Source organism: Motacilla alba, chromosome 3, assembly GCF_015832195.1.
Source record: "Motacilla alba alba isolate MOTALB_02 chromosome 3, Motacilla_alba_V1.0_pri, whole genome shotgun sequence".
In the NCBI taxonomy this organism is placed as follows: domain Eukaryota; kingdom Metazoa; phylum Chordata; class Aves; order Passeriformes; family Motacillidae; genus Motacilla; species Motacilla alba.
The window spans coordinates 26749255-26768456 of record NC_052018.1 but is presented as its reverse complement, the minus strand read 5'-3'; the positions used below and the strand labels follow the sequence as shown (position 1 = coordinate 26768456).

General features: G+C 38.3%; 1 protein-coding gene across 4 annotated transcripts in view; it reads left to right on the top strand.

Annotated features, from left to right (window-relative positions):
* EYS (eyes shut homolog) overlaps positions 1–18044 on the top strand; it is a 789226-nt gene extending 771182 nt beyond the window's left edge. For 3 of the 4 annotated variants that reach the window (XM_038131819.1, XM_038131818.1, XM_038131821.1), the window contains 2 exons: positions 5089–5250; positions 15155–18044. In XM_038131819.1, coding sequence (XP_037987747.1) covers positions 5089–5250; positions 15155–16353 — 1361 coding nt within the window. In that variant the 3' untranslated portion in view covers positions 16354–18044. The remainder of the gene's footprint in view (positions 1–5088; positions 5251–15154) is intronic. The other variant, XM_038131820.1, reaches the window with a different exon arrangement.
* The last annotated feature ends 1158 nt before the right edge of the window (positions 18045–19202 follow it).

Here is a 19202-nt window from a genome sequence, read left to right as displayed (position 1 = left end):
TATTTTTGAAATAATTTTTACTATAAGTATTTTTTACTTTCTGCACATTATATAGAATGTTACTTGACATATTTTGACTACTTTTATAAGATAAATTAATTCCCAGTAAGATTTAGTTCATGTACACGTATGTTGGGTTTACCTGACAATGAGGTTAGACTTGCACAGTCTGTTTCATAGTTACCATTAGGATACTTTTGTTTCTATGTTTAACCACAAGGACAATTTCTTATTGAGCCACAGTGACTATTGTCACTATTGTCTCTTTGTCATTTAAGCAATGCCAATCCCATCAAGCTTTGTTTCCAGTGACATTTTTTTAAAATTTGTGGCAACAGGAGAAAATGTTTAAGTAGTAGCCACAACATTCATGTCACATAAGGATAAAATGTGTTGTCTAAATTTTATCTGAAAAGCCATGTAAGCCTTCAGGTTTATCATTAACAGCCCAATAAACTTAATGTTCATGGCAGACACAAGGGAACGTGCACTTGTAATATTTATCTGTATAATTTAAAATGTCAAGTAGAATAAAATTAGTTACCTACTCAAATATATTATATATAAACCCAAGTGGAAGTCATGTATGATAAAATGAAGGAGATGATAAAACCCTCCACACCAAGTCAGCCATGTCATCATGGGATGGGATGTCCCAATAAAAATTCAATCATCTACTTACCATTCCCTCCAGTCACCCAGCTGAGTAAGAATAAGATCCAGCCAGCTAACTAGCACTTAGCAGGATGACTCTGAAAATGCTTAGACTTCCTCTATGAGCCTGAATAATATGCTGGAAATGTGCTTGCCACCTTTGTGAAGGTGTTCAGAGTTAGTTAGTTAGGTAGATAGGTAGGTAGGTAGGTAGGTAGGTAGGTAGGTAGGTAGGTAGGTAGGTAGTTAATGGTGGAAACTAGTTTTAAAGCAAAGCATCTAGATTTAAGTGTCTAAATGTGAGTTCAATATACAGGTTCCTATTATGAGTTTAAAATCTGAGAGCATTTCTCAGCCCATAGGGATGGGGCTGGTGTCAGGTCTCAAAGACAGCTTTGCTGAGGAGCCCCAGCAGGAGTTTCCTCCTGCATTGCCTCAGGAGCAGTTTTAAATACCCCATGATCCTGTGCTGAATTACACTGTAGCAGCATCAAGACCAACTTCATCTGGACCTTGACTCACAGACTGATTTGAAGACTGGACTTTAACACCTGCCTCATCGCTGTGGAACAGATGTTTCACTTGCCCTAGCTCAGCTATCAGGCATGGGGAGTCTTAATCAAGCATTACCAAGTGAGAAAATGAGCCAGACATGGCTTTTTCTATGTCTTTTGTTATTAGGTCCTCACTCCTTTGAGCAGTGACTCACATTTCCTTTCCCCTTCTTGTTGGAAGCTGGAACAGATTGCCCAGAGAGGCTGCAGGGTCTCTGTCACTGGAGATATTCAAGAACTGTCTGGACACAAACCCTGTGCCTTCCAACCATGCTGTGATTTTGTGTAGCATCACCAGATACTAGTATTCAGCTTAGAAAACAGAGCCATTACTCAGATACAGAAGTATTTGTGCGAATGCCTGTTGTAGTTACAATGCATCCCATGGTGCTAAGCGTTCTAGTGAGTAATGCAGTAGTTACACAGCAAAGTTCCTACCAATTTAGCTTATAGGATCAGCAAAGGCATCCATTTACCTCAATTGTTTTAGCAAAGAGTTTCTCAGGAGTAAGCATATGTAACACAGCTGTTGTCTTGTGCAAGTTTAGCTGAACTTCTTATTTTCTTATTTTAGGTGAAAAACAAGGTTTGCTGCCAAGAAAACAGCATTAGAGTTCCTCAGCCTCTGATGTGTTACTTTTGTATATACCTGCCATAAAAGAAAATTGAAAAGCTTAAATTGTCATATTCTTCACCTTAAAATTTGTCTGTCTATGGAAGCAATTTTACAAAAATGAAATTTCATACTGCTCACCTCTGTGCACTGTGGTAGAATGAATGCATTCTGTTTTGGCATACGTGTGCACATAGCAGTTCCATGCATCTGTCAAGCCAGATTTTTCCATGCATATAATCAATACTTGCAGGATCTACAGGCCATTTACAAAAAAATTATAAGTAATTCTAGTACTTCCTATAGTTACTCCTGCTGCATTGTGGCAAAATATGTTACTTTCTGACACTTGTAAGATACATTTATTGGGAATAAGCAAACTTTATAAAGAGAATGAAAATAAAATATTTGCATCTTAGAAGTTCCTGAATGAAGTATATTAAATAAAGTATTGTATTTGATATCTATAAATCAGGATAATGCCTCCTTACTAAAGAATTCTGACATCTGTTGCTGAAGCTATGAGTCTTATTTTTTAGTACTCTATCTGAAATATGAAACCATGGACTTAATTTTTTCTCTGAGTGATACTATAAAATCATCTTTTATCCTTGTTTTCTTTCTCTACTTGAAGACTTTTTATCATAGCAATCTTCCTTTCATATCCCTCCCAGTGGCAAGCAATGTAGCATTTCAATCCTGCTGATTTTGCTCTCACACTAGTCATTGTCCAGGCTTCCTCCATAAGCAGCAAAGAATTAACTACATTGACAAAGTGACACTGAATCTGCCATAGAGACTTTCAGATACCTCATTACACACTTTGCCTAAGGCAACCTTTTAAGCAGCAGCACATTTTCATGTAAGATTGACCACTGTGGCACAGTTCCTCCACATGTAAGTCTCACTGTGCAAAAATCTGCTAAGAGGAGACTGACTTACAAATTACGCATGAAGAAAAAATGTCTGTGTACAAAATGAATTATTATTACTGATTGGTTTTTAAATATGAAGACATCAGTATAGGGATTTTAACTACTAATGGTGACCCTTGTCTTACCTACTGAAAAACATCCATATGGAATAGTAAGTATAACTCTGTCTTTTGTACCTGATAGTGATTATAAGTTTTAGTGATGTAAAGTACAGCACCAAATCTGTTTAGCAAGCTTTATTACTACTTATCATCCAGAGTAATTGCTATTCTAAATTCTTCTATTTCTGGGAACTCTTAAGTATAGATGCCAGGAACTTCATGCTTTACACATTATATAATATTTTACTGCAGACACTACCTAGCCTTGATAGCATGCATAACACCTATTGTGATACTTCTATATTTGAGAATATATATACAGATTGAACAACAGGCTATCAAAAGCCTGATTCCGATCATTCAAGCATTTGATAAATCTGTTATAATTGATATTCCAGTGATTAAAACTTACTTTACTGAGATTTTGTGCCATCAAATCCATATATGTTCCTCAGAAATATTATCTGTAATTTACCAGGGGGAATTAATAAAAAGGTCAACTGTGCAGTCACTGCCTATTCAAGCGGCATCCTCAGGTTAGGTTATGCTGATAATAGGTGAGTGATCTGGATCCTCTCCAGTGATGCATCTGCCTGCTGGACACTGTCCACCAGGGACACCTTGAATCCTGTTCTGAGGGAGGTGGTGTGACAAACAGAAAAATCACAGGAGCTTGCAGCATGCTGGCTGTATTTCAGCCTAACAATTGAGGCCCATCTGTGATAGGCAATGCAAGGGTGGTGAGTGGGCTCACAAGCAGATGCTGGGCAGAAAACTTGAGTGTGGAAAGATAGCAAAAGGTATCTCAGAACATACTGCAAGGATGTCCTGAAGGTATATGTGACTGAGAGCAAGTTACTATAAAACAATGAAATTGGGAGCACCAAAAAGAGGAAAGATGTTGGTCTCTCAGAAGGGAAGCAGCACAGATTCAGCCGGGAAACACAGAAGTGAAATGGAAACATTTAAAACTCAGGCATTTAACACTGCTGTTTAACTAAACAGTAAAAACTGTTTTACACACACAGGTCTAAATACACCCTGCACATCTAGGTAGCTTGATTTATTCCAGTGAACCCACAAATACGGTGCACTAACAACTAGGTTATATACACGAAACTACTTCTAACGTGATCATGAATTACCAAATAACTAACATTATTAGAGAGATTATTTACAAGAGCATGTAGTTACAGGACAAGGGGGAATGGCTTCAAGCTGAAAGAGAGTAGGTTGAAATTAGGTATTAGGAAAAAATTTTTTGAGACTGGTGAGACACTGGAACAGGCTGCCCAGAGAAGTTGTGGATGCCCCATCTCTGAAAGTGCCCAAGACCAGGTTGGATGGAGCCCTGAGCAAGCTGATCTAGTGGAAGATGTCCCTGGCCATAGCAGGGAAGCCGGACCTAGATGATCTCTCTAAGGTCCCTTCCAAGCCAACCCATTCTGTGATTCTTTGATTCTATTATTTGATAATTATATCTCAAATATGCAATGTTTTTACAGTGGGAAAAACTGAAAATTGTTTCAAGTCATATAAACCTTACAGAAAAATATAATAACTTATCAGTTGGCTGAAGGCAGCTGAACCAGCCTGATTTTGTAGTGGTATATGAACAATCAGCACTGAGGGAAGAGGTAAGACAGAATGATTAGGCTGTGTACAGCTCAAGTGCACATTGTATCCTAACTGTAATTGTGTGAGTGTTCTCTTTCACTATAAGATAGGACAATTTGAATTATCAAACATCTCAGTATGATTATCCTAAAAACAGTTTTCAGTAACAATTAATGAACACTTCCCACTTAAAAGTTACATTCTTATAACACACAAAGCAGTTCATTACAAATCCTCCACTAGGATTTTCATCTGTATGGTGAGAAAATAAATGTTTATTTTGAGTCCTGCAACAGTATTTTGCATTTCAATTTTTAAACAATCTGAAATTTACACTTACACTTATTTGAAAATGAATGCTAACAAGATCACATTTATTTTGGATTAGAACAGCAGCCTTGATTGTTGAGGAAAACAAGGAGCCCAGAAGACAATGGCATTGATTTGCTATTATCTAAGTTTTATTTTCTATCTAGGTTATTTTTATTCTGTGAAAAGCGAACAATGGGAAGTATTATGTACAGCATTTAAGTACTATACAAAATAACTGGTTCCATAATAACGCAGTCCCCTCAAAATATCTTTCAGAAGACATTTCCTCTTGCCTTTTTCAGATATTTCCATTAGTGATGCATCCTTCAGAAATAATGAATCATCATGGATGTCATTTGCACCCTTTTATATCCGGCATAAGACCCACATTAAACTGCAGTTCCAGCCACTCTCTCCAGATGGTATCCTGTTCTACACTGCACAGCATTTGGGTACTCAGTCAGGTAAGGGGATTCAAGCTTGCTGCTGTCACACAGCCAGGTACTTTTGTGAAAAAGAAAAGGAGTACATTGGGGTGATTCAGGCTTTCAGTCTCTGCAACTCATTGCACATGGTGGCTGGGTTTTATTACAGAATCATAGAATGTTAGGGGATTGGAAGGGACCCTAAACATGATGTAGTCCCAAGTCCCCTGCCATGGACAAGTACACTTTCCACTAGACCAGGTTGCTCAAGGCCTTGTCCAATCTGGCCTTGAACACTGCCAGGCACGGGGCATTCACAAGCCCCCTGGGCAACCTGTTCCAGTGTCTAACCACCCTCACAGTAAAAATATGTCTTTCTAATACCTACCCTAAATTTCCTCGCTTTAAAATTTTCATTACTCATTGTGCTGTAGCTCCTGACAAAATTCCTCTCTGGCTTCCTTGATTCCCTCCACATACTGGCAGGTTGCTGTGAGGTCTCTTCTCCAGGTTGAACAGCTCCAACTTTCTCAGCCTGTCTTTGTAGGGGAGTTTCTCCAGTCCTCTTATCAATATTATGGCCTTCCTTATGGACTAGCTCAAATAATTCCATGTCCTTCTTATGCTGGGGACAGAACTGTATGCAGAACTAAATTCTACAGTTGATTTGAACTATAAAAACATGCAAAACCAAAGTTTAAGATAGTCCAAAGCCAGAAAGTACTTAGTGAACTTATTTAATGGTTCAGGAAAGCACTTCCCCCTGAAAGTGACCTCAGCCAGCTTTTAAGAAGCTACACAAGATTCTCACTTTGGGGAGCTGCCCCAGTGTTTTAAATGACCAAAACCAAAGCAATATAAAAACTGATCAAACAAATTAAGTGAAAGTGAGCAGAGCAAATGAGGCTTCTCAGAAGTGTAGCTTTTTATTAAATAATGTTGAAAAGTGTGCTGGTGCAGCATGTAAAACATGCATATCTGGATTTCCCAGATATGCAGAGACAAATAAATCTAAATAAAATACTTATAGAAGTATTTTAAATTTTTCAAAATTAACATTCCTAAAACTTCATGTCAAGAAAACATACTTTGATAGTGTAAGTACATTCTAAAATTTAGTCTTTAGAGTGTACATTTTTTGTAATTACTTTATTAACATACTCAATTGCGTTTAAATGTTGATTGCAGATTTTTAAACAGAAGCATTATGTGTCATCCATAACATCATTTTACAGCAGATCTTTGCCTTGTATTGAGCAGTAGTTTATGCAAAAATGATGCTTTATATGACAAAACAAGTTAATTATTGATCATGTTTTTACATTCCTTTGTTCAAAGTCTAAAGCTCTAAGATACTTCAATAAACAGCCACAAATTCATATAAACACACATATGCCTAATGTGCCAGCACCTTACTGTGTACACAGATGTTTCAACAGGTTGATAACACATCATACACTGCTGACACCTCCTGTTTGCCTTATTCTAATTGCAACCTCATACAGAGAAGAAGCTTCAAAGAAAAATATATGGAGCATCTGTAATAAAAACACATGTATTAGCAGAGGTCTGTAGTCTACAATGAATCTTTTGTAGTTCTATCACTTACAGGCCAAACTCTGAGATTCTTGGTGAATTGTTCTCTCCTGTATAAACTAAAGCATTACATGGGCTATGAAAAAATAGGAGAAGAAAAGGCTCTCTCTCAAAAAGAATAGTCAGAGGTCATGGAAGCAGCTAGCATCTAATGAAATGAAATACCTCTTTGGAAGCATCAAAGAGAGTGCTAAGTATGTTTAACTTGGGCCAGGAGTGGTGGAGCCTGATCATGCCCTCATTCTCTTACCATTCCCGAGTGTTTAGTTTGCACAGGAAAGAATCTTTTCTTTCAATCCCTTTCTAGAATCATAGCAATTCAATTTCAAAATAAAATTCCTAAAATTCCTCTTATACAGAGGGATTTATTTACAAATTTCTTATTTCCACTTTCACTGTCCTCTAGTTTTCAAAGATTCAGGAAAAGCTAATCACCTGGCTTTTTATTTTTGCCTTCATATAATCCTGTCAAATCCAGGCCAGAATCAGACTGATGAAAGACCTAGAAGTATTCTTGGCTGCCCGCAGATGAGGTAGAGCTTTCTGTTGAAGATTAGTTTAGAAAGCACTCAAATAAAGTTTCTTCTTCTAGACAGTTATGTAAGACTTAATGAATTAATTGCTGAAATCACAGGATTTTATTTCTAAAATTCCTTTTTCATAGGAAATAATTTGATTTTTTTTCCCTCACTAGGCAATGCTGTGGTTTTTTTTTTTTAAGAAATGAGCTAACTATACAGCTAATTTAGCAATGATACTGAGTAGCACAGTTATGTATCAGCTTGTTTTGTCACCCACATAAACACTACACTGGGACTTTTCTTTCAGAGACATGTATCCCCAATTAATCCTCCCATCATTACAAACAAAATCACATCTTTAGTAGGTGAAGGAAAAAACACAAGACTTCTGTTGAAACATTTTCTTCCAGCTTTCTTCTTTCCAAAGAACATGAGAGAACTTTCTGGAAAGGGCAAGTTTCCTTACTTTAGAGTTGATCTGCTGGTTCCAGCTCCTATTCCCCTAAAAATATCACTACTTGTACATACATTTACACACCTCAAAAACTGGCATAAAATGGAAAACATCCTGTGAATCTGTTAGCCTAATTTCCTATAATTGCAAGTCATCCATTTTGTTGCTTTGTCAACTATTTCTGAATGTGCATTCTGACTTTAAGTATGGTACTATGGATTTCTGCAGGCCCTAAGAAAATAATTTCCAAAGTCTGACAAAATTTATGTGGCTGGCAATATTAATAATAAGTTAGGGATAAAACCCAACCCAACAAGTGAGTTGACTTCAGAAACTTGAAGATAGGAAACTTAAAGACAAGGGAACTTTCTTCCCCTTTTGACTACTTGCTCTATGCACTGCATCTGGGCAAGGTCTCTGCAAACACTGTGGAACTCATGTGGAGTCCAGCACACTGTGTGTAGAAGGCCAGCTCACTTCACATTTTCTCAAGGGCAGTGTATTCTATTTTTACCAATGAAAGCATGAGACTCCTAATGATTAAACAGCCTTTAATTCAGACAGGGCTTGCCGGATGCCCACCAACTGCTTGAGCAAGGTATATAAGTCAGTCAATTTACACAGCAGCCGCTCTATATATTTGGAGGCCTTGGCACTCTGGGTAAAAGGCAGTTTAAAAGGAGACTTGTTTTTTTTGTTGAGTCACAGCATTATTGAAGCTTTACCTTAGTTAGCAAAAGTGGAATATGCCATAGACTGCCTGCATTATTCCAGAGTTCAGGCCAGGGTGATGGAAAGGTTTGCTCCCCAATGAGATGAGAACGAAAAGTCAGTGACTAAGAATGAAGTCAGGTCAATAAACAGAATGGGATGACTCATGCTAAATTTGACACTCAACATTTGCAGCAGCAATTCTCTGTCTCTCTTTAGCCAGATGATGTCACCTACCCAGTCTGAAAAGCCTAAAAACTTTAACTCCTGGTATTTAAGGCATTTCAGTTTATAAATCTATAACATGAAAATAAGAGAATGCCAGTACAAGTATGTGATGTCTGCATGATTTTCTAAAGCATTGCTTATGATGCAAACTGAATCATGGAACTGGACTAAAATATTTTGAAAATATTCAGAACTTTTAAATACCTAAATGGCAGGAGTATTATTTTCCTAATCAGAAAGAAATTGATCATCCACTCACTTTTAAAACAAGAATTTGAGTGGTTAAGTCTTTTTCTCTTTGCAGCTATATTTCCTTAGCTGACAGGGGTAAAATTTCTGCTTTGTTACTAGTTTTGGAATCATTTGTATGGACTAAATCAGCAGTGTAGGAAGCAGAACTGGCAGCCAGCTATGTGACAGAACAGACATCCCCACTGTCTTGAAATCTGTTGCATATGAAGTGTTATTGTTACCCATTTGACATTGGCGAGCAAACAAAAACCGTTTGGAAATTGAGGTGGCTCAAGGAAGGTGGCACCTTCCAGCTGCCAAAATGTGCCAGGGTGACAGTGATGAGTAAAGGAAGCACAATACATTTCTTCACAAAGAAGAAACACATTTTGGAAAGGTGAGGCTGAATAGTCTAACCTACAAATAGCTAAGTGCCCACCTGTTGTAGATGCATGGGCATCACTGTCAGCAAGGTTGCTCCGGATCCCAGCTATGCTCTTCCTGCTATGGGATGGTGCTCCAAACTGAAGCTGGACTCTACCTATTGACATATAGATTTTTTACATGGTTTGAGAAATACACAGGCTTGACTTGACATCAGTTTTCACTCCTGGAGCTAGAACTCCACACATGGAGCAGAATAAATTCTAATAATCCATGAAAGCATGTCCATGGGTAGCTCCTTTAAGTGTGTGTTAGGGGCACTGGCTATAGTCACCCCTAGGTAAAAGATCAAGTTACAACAGCTGCAACAAGCTCCTTTACCTTGTCAGCCAGCTGGTACCTAACTGCATGCACACACTCAGACAAGGGTAAAGACAAGGTTAACAAACTTAAAGGATGGCAGTTTCAATCACGTTGACATATTACCAGCTAGCAATTAACACAGAAGCTGCAGAGGGTGGGAAAAAGGCTCATCTCTTCTCTGTTCTTCATTCCCTCATTTTACCCCATTATAGCACCTCCTTTTCTTCCCTGTTTTCTCTCCTAGGCCATGGGCCTTATTCTGGCTAGTGGAAATGCTTAGGAGGCATGTGAAGGACAACTGCTGGTCAGTTAGGTTTCCTCTCAGGTTGACACCAGAGTGCATCACCTTCCTTGGCCACTGATTGTAGCCATTCAGCTGCAGGCTGATAGGGCTATTTCAACCCCTTCTAGACAAGAAAAGTTCTGCTCCTGGAAGAATATGTAAGGGGTAACAGTGTAAGAGATTGTGGTTCAGGTCCATGGAAAATCATACAGGAGAGCAGGATGAGAGGAAAACTGTGAAGAACAGAATGATGAAAAACAAGAATGAAAGCAATACAAACTCAGCTCAGCAAGGCAGGAAGGAGCAGTGCACAGAGAGCTCTTGGAGCTGTGATGGTTACAGGATGCATCTCGCCGATACAAAGCAGTAATACTGCTCGAGACACAGACACTTCATTATGGTGGCTTAACAAGGTCAGTTTGGAATGAAGATGAGCACATAGCAAAACCTAGAGTAAGAGGTTTCATTAACTGGGAGTGATTCCCATGAATGTTACTGCTTATGATGATAAAAGGCTCAAATGTTTGCCCTGCCACCAAGATGGTGCCAGTGATCAATAACAACTTCTGAAAAAAATGGTGGAAGGAGAGTGGAGGAAGTGCTATTCAGTACCACAGTGATAGAAACTGTCATTCTGGGCTTGAGCTAGAGGACAGAAAGGTGAGGTAAAACCAACAGAAGACACAGACTGCAAACATACACCCAGAGGTGCTGTCTTGGGGCTCCAAAACATCTAAAGGAACCCAGACTGTAGATGTTCAGTAACCAGGAAACCACAGTGTAGGGCTCCTGGGACACTTAAGCTGCAAGAAGCTGCTGAAAGACTGAGCTCATCAAAGCTTCTGTCTTTAGATCAGCATAGAGGCTTCTTCTCAGTAACACAGGATGAACAAAAGACAAGCAACACATGCTTAAAGGAATTTAGATCTTCAGTAGTTCCAGGACTAATCAGCAACTTTTGAGCACTGGGGAGCATTCAGAGACACCTGCATCTGTGTATCACTGAGACTATGGTAATAACAGCAAAAAAGTGAATGCCACTGAGTACAAATATTGCAACCACTACTATAAAAGTCACTTAAAAGTATGGAAGTTCCTTTGGCCATGAGAACTACTGGGAAATCCTTCTTAATTTTCAGTGGAGCACAGGAAAAACCTCAGGTACTCTTTTAACAGGTTAAGAAAGGCCTTGCCTTACACACACACACCAGAGCACAAGGATAAACTGAAGTCACTGTGGGGAAAAGACCTTGAAAAAGAAATGTTAAAAATACCATCCAAGATGCTGTCCCAGCTCATAATGTGTCAGCCTGAGACACTGACACTGTGTTCAGCCCCCCTAGGCAATACATCTGTATTAGGCATATTTGGTAGTGTAGGCAGTAAATGAAGAGATCTTCATTTACAACACAGCTGAGTAAATTGAATATTACCACGTTTTTTACCAGCATCATTCTGGTGATGCTTCCGGCCCAAATAGGACATCTCCAAAGAGAGTGCAATTTTCATAGAATGCATTTCCAACTGTACCAAGTTTTGACAAATGATGATGTACATGATTTTCCTGTGGTAACACAGAAGTTGATACTGCTTGAGCATGATCTTAGAATGGGGGTATACAGACACATCTGCATGTCCCAATAAAGACTGAACATGAAAGGGCATTGTCACCATTTGGAAGTATTTAAAATTTGACTGTGACACTATAACCAATTTGTTGAATTGTACATGTTCATAGTAGCAGCAGGCTGAAAAATTTTGTGATACAGTCAGAATGCATCATAACAAGTCATATAACATACTACTACAGTTAATCCAGATTTCACAGTAGCAGATGGATGTACTTTTAGGAGACTTTTCATTATCTCCCAGTTTTAGGAACTGACTGCTCAAGACACAGGGCTGACTAGCCTTCTGGGAATTCTGACATCCAGTATGGGAGCAGGTGAGACCTGTGAAAGAAGAAAAACATGAAAATAAATTTACAAAGAAAAATTCACCACTGCTTTGGAGTTCTGGCTTCTAATATGAAATAGAGGCAATTCACTTTGAGGCAGAGCAACTCTGACCTTCAGTCACTTAGTGAAAACCCCAAACTAGGACTAGCAGGTTGAAATGCTGTTTTATCTCCAGAACAGGTTCTTCCTTAAGGCAATACCTGCTACAAATTCCCTTCTCTTGAGAAGAAGGGAATTAGCATTTGGGCTACAAAAACCAAAAAAATCGCTGTTTTACTGAAACAGGGAATATTACAGGAGCAAGAAGGTGCCTCAGAACAGAACTGAATGTTGTTAATTATTTGTTCAACACCCAGGGTCTTGACATGTTGCAGTTTAAAGGCTCAGCTAAGCTACAACAGCCTACTTAGAAAGAAGATTCAACCTTACAGACACAGGTTGCCTTATAGTTCCTTGCATCCAACGGGCTGGGCAAAGACTTGCATGCAGAACAAAAGAACAACTGTGTATGCCTGTCTCAGGAGTCTGTCTGTTTTTTGTTGTTTTTTTTAATGAAACCACTGATGAAGATGAATAGCCCATATTAAATGTGCTGCTAATCTAAAAAGCCAGAAGCAAAGTTGTGTGTCCTGTGCGCAGACCGTATTTTCAAGAAAGTAGGGACCAGCTATACAGTCTAGCGCTGGAAAAACTAAGGATGTCATCTCCTTCATGCTTAACCAAAGTAAACTTCCTCAGAGATAAATGAGACAGGTCTGACCAATGATCAAACTAAAACAGTAAAAACTGTAGTGCTTCATAGTCTCCTATACAGACTGCTGAGAAGAAAAAATCAGTGGCAAGAATGCCATTTGTTTAAACTGCTGATACAACTCCTATGATGACATCGGCCTACGCAAGCTCCAGCTGTGCAATCTGGCCGTCAGAGACAGGGCAGACGTAGATCCCCTGTTGAAAATATTACTTGAAAAGCATCAAAGACAAGCCCATCATTTCCCTTCACTTAAAAAGGAAGTTTCTTGGACAGTGAACACACAGCACTTTACATGACAGTTCTAAGATGTTTTCAGCCAGTTTTCCCTAGTAGTACCTATGACATGATAAATTTCCTGGAGAAATACTGACTGCACCCTAGGATCAACTTTCAGATCCTAAAATTTATCTCAACACTGTTCTTGCCAATGACTAAAATGGCAAGTCATCTGTGAAAAGAGAGGGTCTAACCAGAGGAGTAAGAAAGGCCTCAGGGAGAGGTGAAATTGGAAGTGTAATTTTTTTGTTCAGAAGCAGAAGTTACTCCAGTTTGAAGTGAGGCTTCAAATTTATGCCAGAACAGAGTATTCAGTGACAACCTCTTTACACTGTAGACAGCAGATTCAGTAACACAGATTTTTCTTGCAATAAGATTAAATAAGATTCCAACCCAGATCATTGTTAAATGTGCACAGCCACCAAAACCCTCCCCTGCAGGCCACAAAGTCTTGGAGAACTGCCAGTTTCTCCAGGTCTTGATTACAGGTTGGACAGCAACCCTGGTCAGATGTTTTTCTCCTTCCTAGACAGCAAAATATGAGTACTTGTGTCCTTACGCAAGTCTGCAGGTCCAGGTAGGAGAGGGGATTGAAGGCTGCCAAAGAGGTAGCTCAGAAACTTTTCCTCATGCTCCTTTACTACCCTAGGATTGAGAGCTTGGTAAAAGACATAGACAAGCAGGTTATGTACACTGCTGAAACAAAGCAAGATGACTGCATTCAAACTATGTGCTGAAAAATCAAGCACACTTAAAGCCACATCACTAAGCAGGAGAAATCACAAGTGAAGGAAATTATATTAATTTTCTGGAAGAAAAAGAAACAAGGAAGGTCCTTGAAAAGAACAGTAAATAGAGGGAACTAAACCAGATCATCACAACTAGCAAGCTAAAAGAGAGTGCTCTGCTATCACCAGAGTTGAAAGAAGGAAAAGCTTTTTTCTTTTTCTTCCCATGGGTATCTGGAGCAGAGAAGGTGAGGCATGAAATATGCACTCCACAGCCACTAAAACAACTGAAACATATCCAGCCTGCCTAAATGGCAACCTGAACACCTCTTGAATAGGGAGGTATAATTTTGGCAATTTTCACAAGCCTCCAGTAAATTAAGCCATTCAATTTCACTACAGACAATGTAATCCAAGGATTAGAAAAACTCAAAAATTAAACACACGTGAAAGCAAACTTCATTCTACTGATAGATCTACCCTTAGGAATGTTGAATCTTTAGGGAAACTGGACTGGTAACTGTTAGGAAAGCTTGCATTCAAATTTAACAAACATATTTACCAGTTAAATTGATAACAACCTGATGCCCATTATTTTGGGCAAGATATATAAGTAAGATATATATGTTAAAATGCACAAAAAACCTCAAAAAATTTGAGAACATAACTTTTATTTGCAGACTTTTCTGCTGTCCTCTTCTGCTTCCCTGTAACTTTCCCCAGTCAGGCTCTATTGCGGCCCTTACAAACTGCTCCAGCTCCCATTTCCTAACCTTTCCCAGTTTTCCTTCTTCATGCTTGAAAGTACAGTTTGAAGTGGTACTCTCTCTCCTTTTACACTGCCCATAAGGCCAGAAACACTGATAGTACAAGAAGAGAGAACTCCCGTCTAATACTTCCTGTCATGAAGGCCCCTAGAAGAACAATGCAATAAAAAGCATATCTGTTCCTACAGGTGTCAGATTATTAAACCCAAAACATCCTTGTGAAAAGCAGCCTTCAGGGAAAGCAGACTATGTCTGGTGCAGACAAAACTGTTCATTAAACTGACAAATCCATTAAGCTTTTATTCAACATACTGAAGTTGAGAGTATTTCTGCATTTGTAACTTGGCCAAAACTTTTTTCTTTTCCATGGGAACACTGATTCACACTTCCTGGTTGCCAAAGTGATCCTGTTTCCTCCGACCTCAGTTATCTAGTCTTTGCACAAAAGCAGAGCATTTCAGAAGGCTAGGCTTCTTACTCTGAGGCAAACATGAGCTCAGTTTTCAATAATGAGAAAGAAAAAAATTAGGCTAAAAGCAGCTCATCAGGGAACATTTTCCCTTGTGTGATTTAGACAGAATGATGGTACAAGGAAATGCAGGCATGAAACCATCAGAATCATTAATATGTTGCTCTTCAGTGCACCCCTCTAAAAATTAAAAAATATTTTATACTGTTTTTTTTTACAGGTGACTTTCTGTGTATATCATTAGTAAATGGATTTACACAGTTACGCTACAACCTTGGAGACAGAACAGTCATCCTACAGACCCTTCAGAAGGTCCACACAAATGGAAATACATGGCACTTACTCAATGCAGGAAGAGTTGGTAATGAAGGCTACCTGGACCTGGATGGTATCAACGTTACTCGAAAAGCTAGTCCTGGAATGAACGCACTAGACACACACTCAGATTTTTTTGTTGGAGGGGTTTCTTCCTTAAACCTTGTTAATCCAATGGCAATAGAAAATGAGCCCACAGGTTTCACTGGTTGTATTCGAGAAATTATTATAAACAACAGAGAACTGAGTCTTACCGTGACTGACCCCAAGGGTGGAGCCAACATTGGTGACTGTGATGGAACACATTGTGGTTACAATGTGTGCAGAAATAATGGAACATGTCAAGTTGGAAACTCAGGCTTTTCTTGTTCTTGCCCAAGAGACTGGACAGGGACCAAGTGTGAACAATCCATTCACTGTTCACAAAACATGTGTGGTTCTCATGCGCTTTGTATTCCTCAACCTTCTTCATTTTCATATACCTGTGCATGTGCATTAGGCTGGACAGGTAAGTACTGCGATAACAAAATCAAATTTTATATAGCAAAGTTTGTTGGTAACTCCTACATTAAATACACAGATCCTTTTTATGGAAAAAGAGACCTCCGGTACAGCCGCCTTTCTTTAAATTTTACTACCAATCAAACTGAAGGCTTAATAGCATGGATGGGAAAAAGTGAAGATGAAGATAATGACTTCCTTGCCATTGGTCTTGCCAATGGAACTTTAAAAATTGTAATTAATCTTGGAGAAAGAATCTCTGTTCCTCTAATGCACAGAAAGTATTTGACCTGTTCTGATGGAAGATGGCATTTCACTACTGTAGTTCAAAACCAAACTTGTATTAAGGTTTATCTTGATGAGGAACTAATCCTTTTTGAAGATATTGACCCACGAAGGAAATACACTGCTTTAAACTATGGTGGCATTTGTTACTTTGGTGGGTTTGAAATTGGCAGGAAAGTCAATATAGTCACTACAGGGCTTTTTCAGAAGGAATTCATTGGTAAGATTAAAGATGTTGTGTTCTTCCAAGATTCTAAAAAGATTCAGCTAATGAAAGCAGAAGGATACAACATTCATGATGGAAATTCTGGAAATTAATTGAAAAAACTGTCCAAGACTCTTTAAAAAGAATATAATTCCTTTTCCTCCTATTTATTGTGTTAGCTGGCAGTGTATGACTCAGCAACCAACATAGGAAAGCACTTAAAAAGTAATAAGGGACAAATTTATGTGGAGTATTAATAACATATACATATAAAATATGATCAATTGTTTTCCTCATAGAATTATTTATATATACTCTTTAGCATTTACTTTAAAATAATGGGAAAGTCTGAAGGTTTTTTTTCTTTATTGTGCTGGAAATAGTTTTGTAAACAAAGAGGTAGTGATTAGCTTATAAAGCCAACTGCCATTCAAGTGTTGTTTGCTGCTTTATGAGGACAGTAAACTGTTACCTGTTTCTCCAACTCTTGAATATTATTAAAATGCTTATTTTATAATGTTACGGTTCAGTCTAAAAACTGAAATTGGTGGGGGAAGAAACAGTGTGCTTGAGGCAAAACCCACATTATTGTAATGAGAATTTTAAAAAATGCAACAGCTATAATTACTTGTTAAGCCCACGAAGACTCTAATTAGGTAATGAAGTTGTTCTCGCTCCCTTTGTGTCCATCCTGTATGTATTATATGTAAGAGGGTAGAATTCAAGCCCCTTTTAAGTCTGCTAAAATATTACTCTTAAAGAATGATTTTAAGAGAAAAAAAATGTAATTTTAGAGAGAGAAAACAGACCTCCTGGTTTTCTCCAGCAGAGGTCTCCCCTATTTGACTACATAAAAACTTTTGGCTTTAATGATTTATAACTGGAATGAGGCAGTCTGCCTACAAGTAACTTTTATTCTTAAGACCTTAAAAAGTCCAAGAACTGTTCTACTTTATCTATACCTTTCTGGCTTATATGCCCCTAAATGACATTTCAAAATTTTATGACAGAGGTTTTGGTCATAGTAAACCAAATTTCTGGAAATATATTTTTCATTAATTAATAACTTGAAAAGTAAATAGAGCTGTTCATACATAAATACAAAAAAATCAATTCCTTCTCATAGAGCTGTGTTACAGTCTGCTTTAGGAAGCAATAAAAAAAAATTCTATCTTAATGTGCTTACACCAATAATGTATGATGGCATCTAGATTTCTCATTTGACTGCTGGTTTACTAAATAAGTAAAATTATTAAATAAAAACAACAGTGATTGATTAGTATCTTTTCCTTTTTGACTTTACTATTGCTCAAAAGCACATAACAAACCATCACCTCCTTGCACGGAAATTCTCTGAATGCAGGTCTTCAGCATATACCTGTCAGAAACAAGTAACTATTTTGGGGCGGAGAGGAGAGTGAGGATGGGGTATATGTTATGGAGCAAAGGCCATAAGCACCTAAAACTAGGTGACAAACGCTTCCACATCATCATCCTGACCTATAGCAATGAAAGCACTGTCAAGTCAGTTACAGGTGACTTAAAGATAACTGAAGTGCATGGGAGCACCCCAAGATGTTTCATTAAGCACTTGCGAACATCTTTGTGAGGTTCATTCTATTTTCTTCAGCTGCTCTGAGACCCCAAGTGATCAGCTCGATGCAACAGAGCTTCTACAACTCTTCCCAAAAGGCAGCTCATGAAGCCCATTTGAGCTGTCCCCAGATTCTTCTCTTCCAGTTTCTCTAAGTAGAGCCTTTTATGGCTCCATGATACTGGAGAAGGGAGCATATTTAAGATTTATCCTGTTCTCCTGGGGCTTCTGGTGTACTGCCAGTTCCTGAGCAGTCCACGCTGCCTTGTGTGATCTCAGCAGTGTTTCGGTGTAAAATAAGGAACAAGTAATCAGAGCACTTCCAGCTAACACAAATGTTGGAAGGAGAGTGACTGAAGGCAACGGAGAAGTAAAATCCTTTATTCCTGTAGTAGCAGGATTTATTCCCATTACACTAACTCACATCCTGGGAACAAATCCTGGAGACTTTTGCTGTTTGTTAATTTAAACACTTAACAAAACTCTCCCTCAAGAGCTGTTTTACTGTGGCTCTCTTCAGGTTTTACATACACAAGGCGGGTGGCAATGCACTCAGCAAACTTGAAAAATGTTTACATACTCTTTTAAACAAATTACTTCTGGTAGTTCTGGCAGAAAGCATTCCCATCCCTTCCATACAGGCAGTTGCAATTTTCACTGCTTCCAGTTTATTTTCAGAGCAGAGATGGATGCACATGTGAGAGGCAGATAACCAGTGACCTTGGAGTAGACTACTTTTGAATGGATCAAAAGAAAATCTTCATATGCAGAGCTGTCAATTTAAAACTTACTTCAAAAATGAGAACAATGTTTTGGTGCATTTCTGTGCCTACAGAACTCGGTGCAAATATTTAAACAACAAAACACATGTATATTACTACCAGATATATTCAATAGCACTACTGCTTTACAGACCATGGAATTAATTTGGAAAATACTAATTTTACTTTAAAGGTCTTTGAATGTTGTTTTCAGCTACTGAGGATTTTTTTTAATTAGCCTTCTCAACAATGAGCTGAGGAAACATCACTTAATAAAAGTCTACCACCTCCTTTATTCAGTGCAAGATTTTTAATTTTAGCCAATTTGACCATGAAGTTACTTGCAAGGTATCCAAGTAAAAATTTACCTTAAAATATATTCATAATTAAAACTAACAATTACGATGTTGTTAAACTGGGAAGACTTTTCTGGAAAGAAGAGGCTTTTCTACAGCAAAGTGCAAAATGCTCTGTCAGCAGCATAGTAAGGTTGTGTACTCAAAGCGGAAAAACAAAACACTGAAAACCAGAACAATAAACCTCGGTTTTTCCTTATACAGCGGAATACTTTTGTTGTTTCTGACAGACTCAATAAGGTGACCAGTGT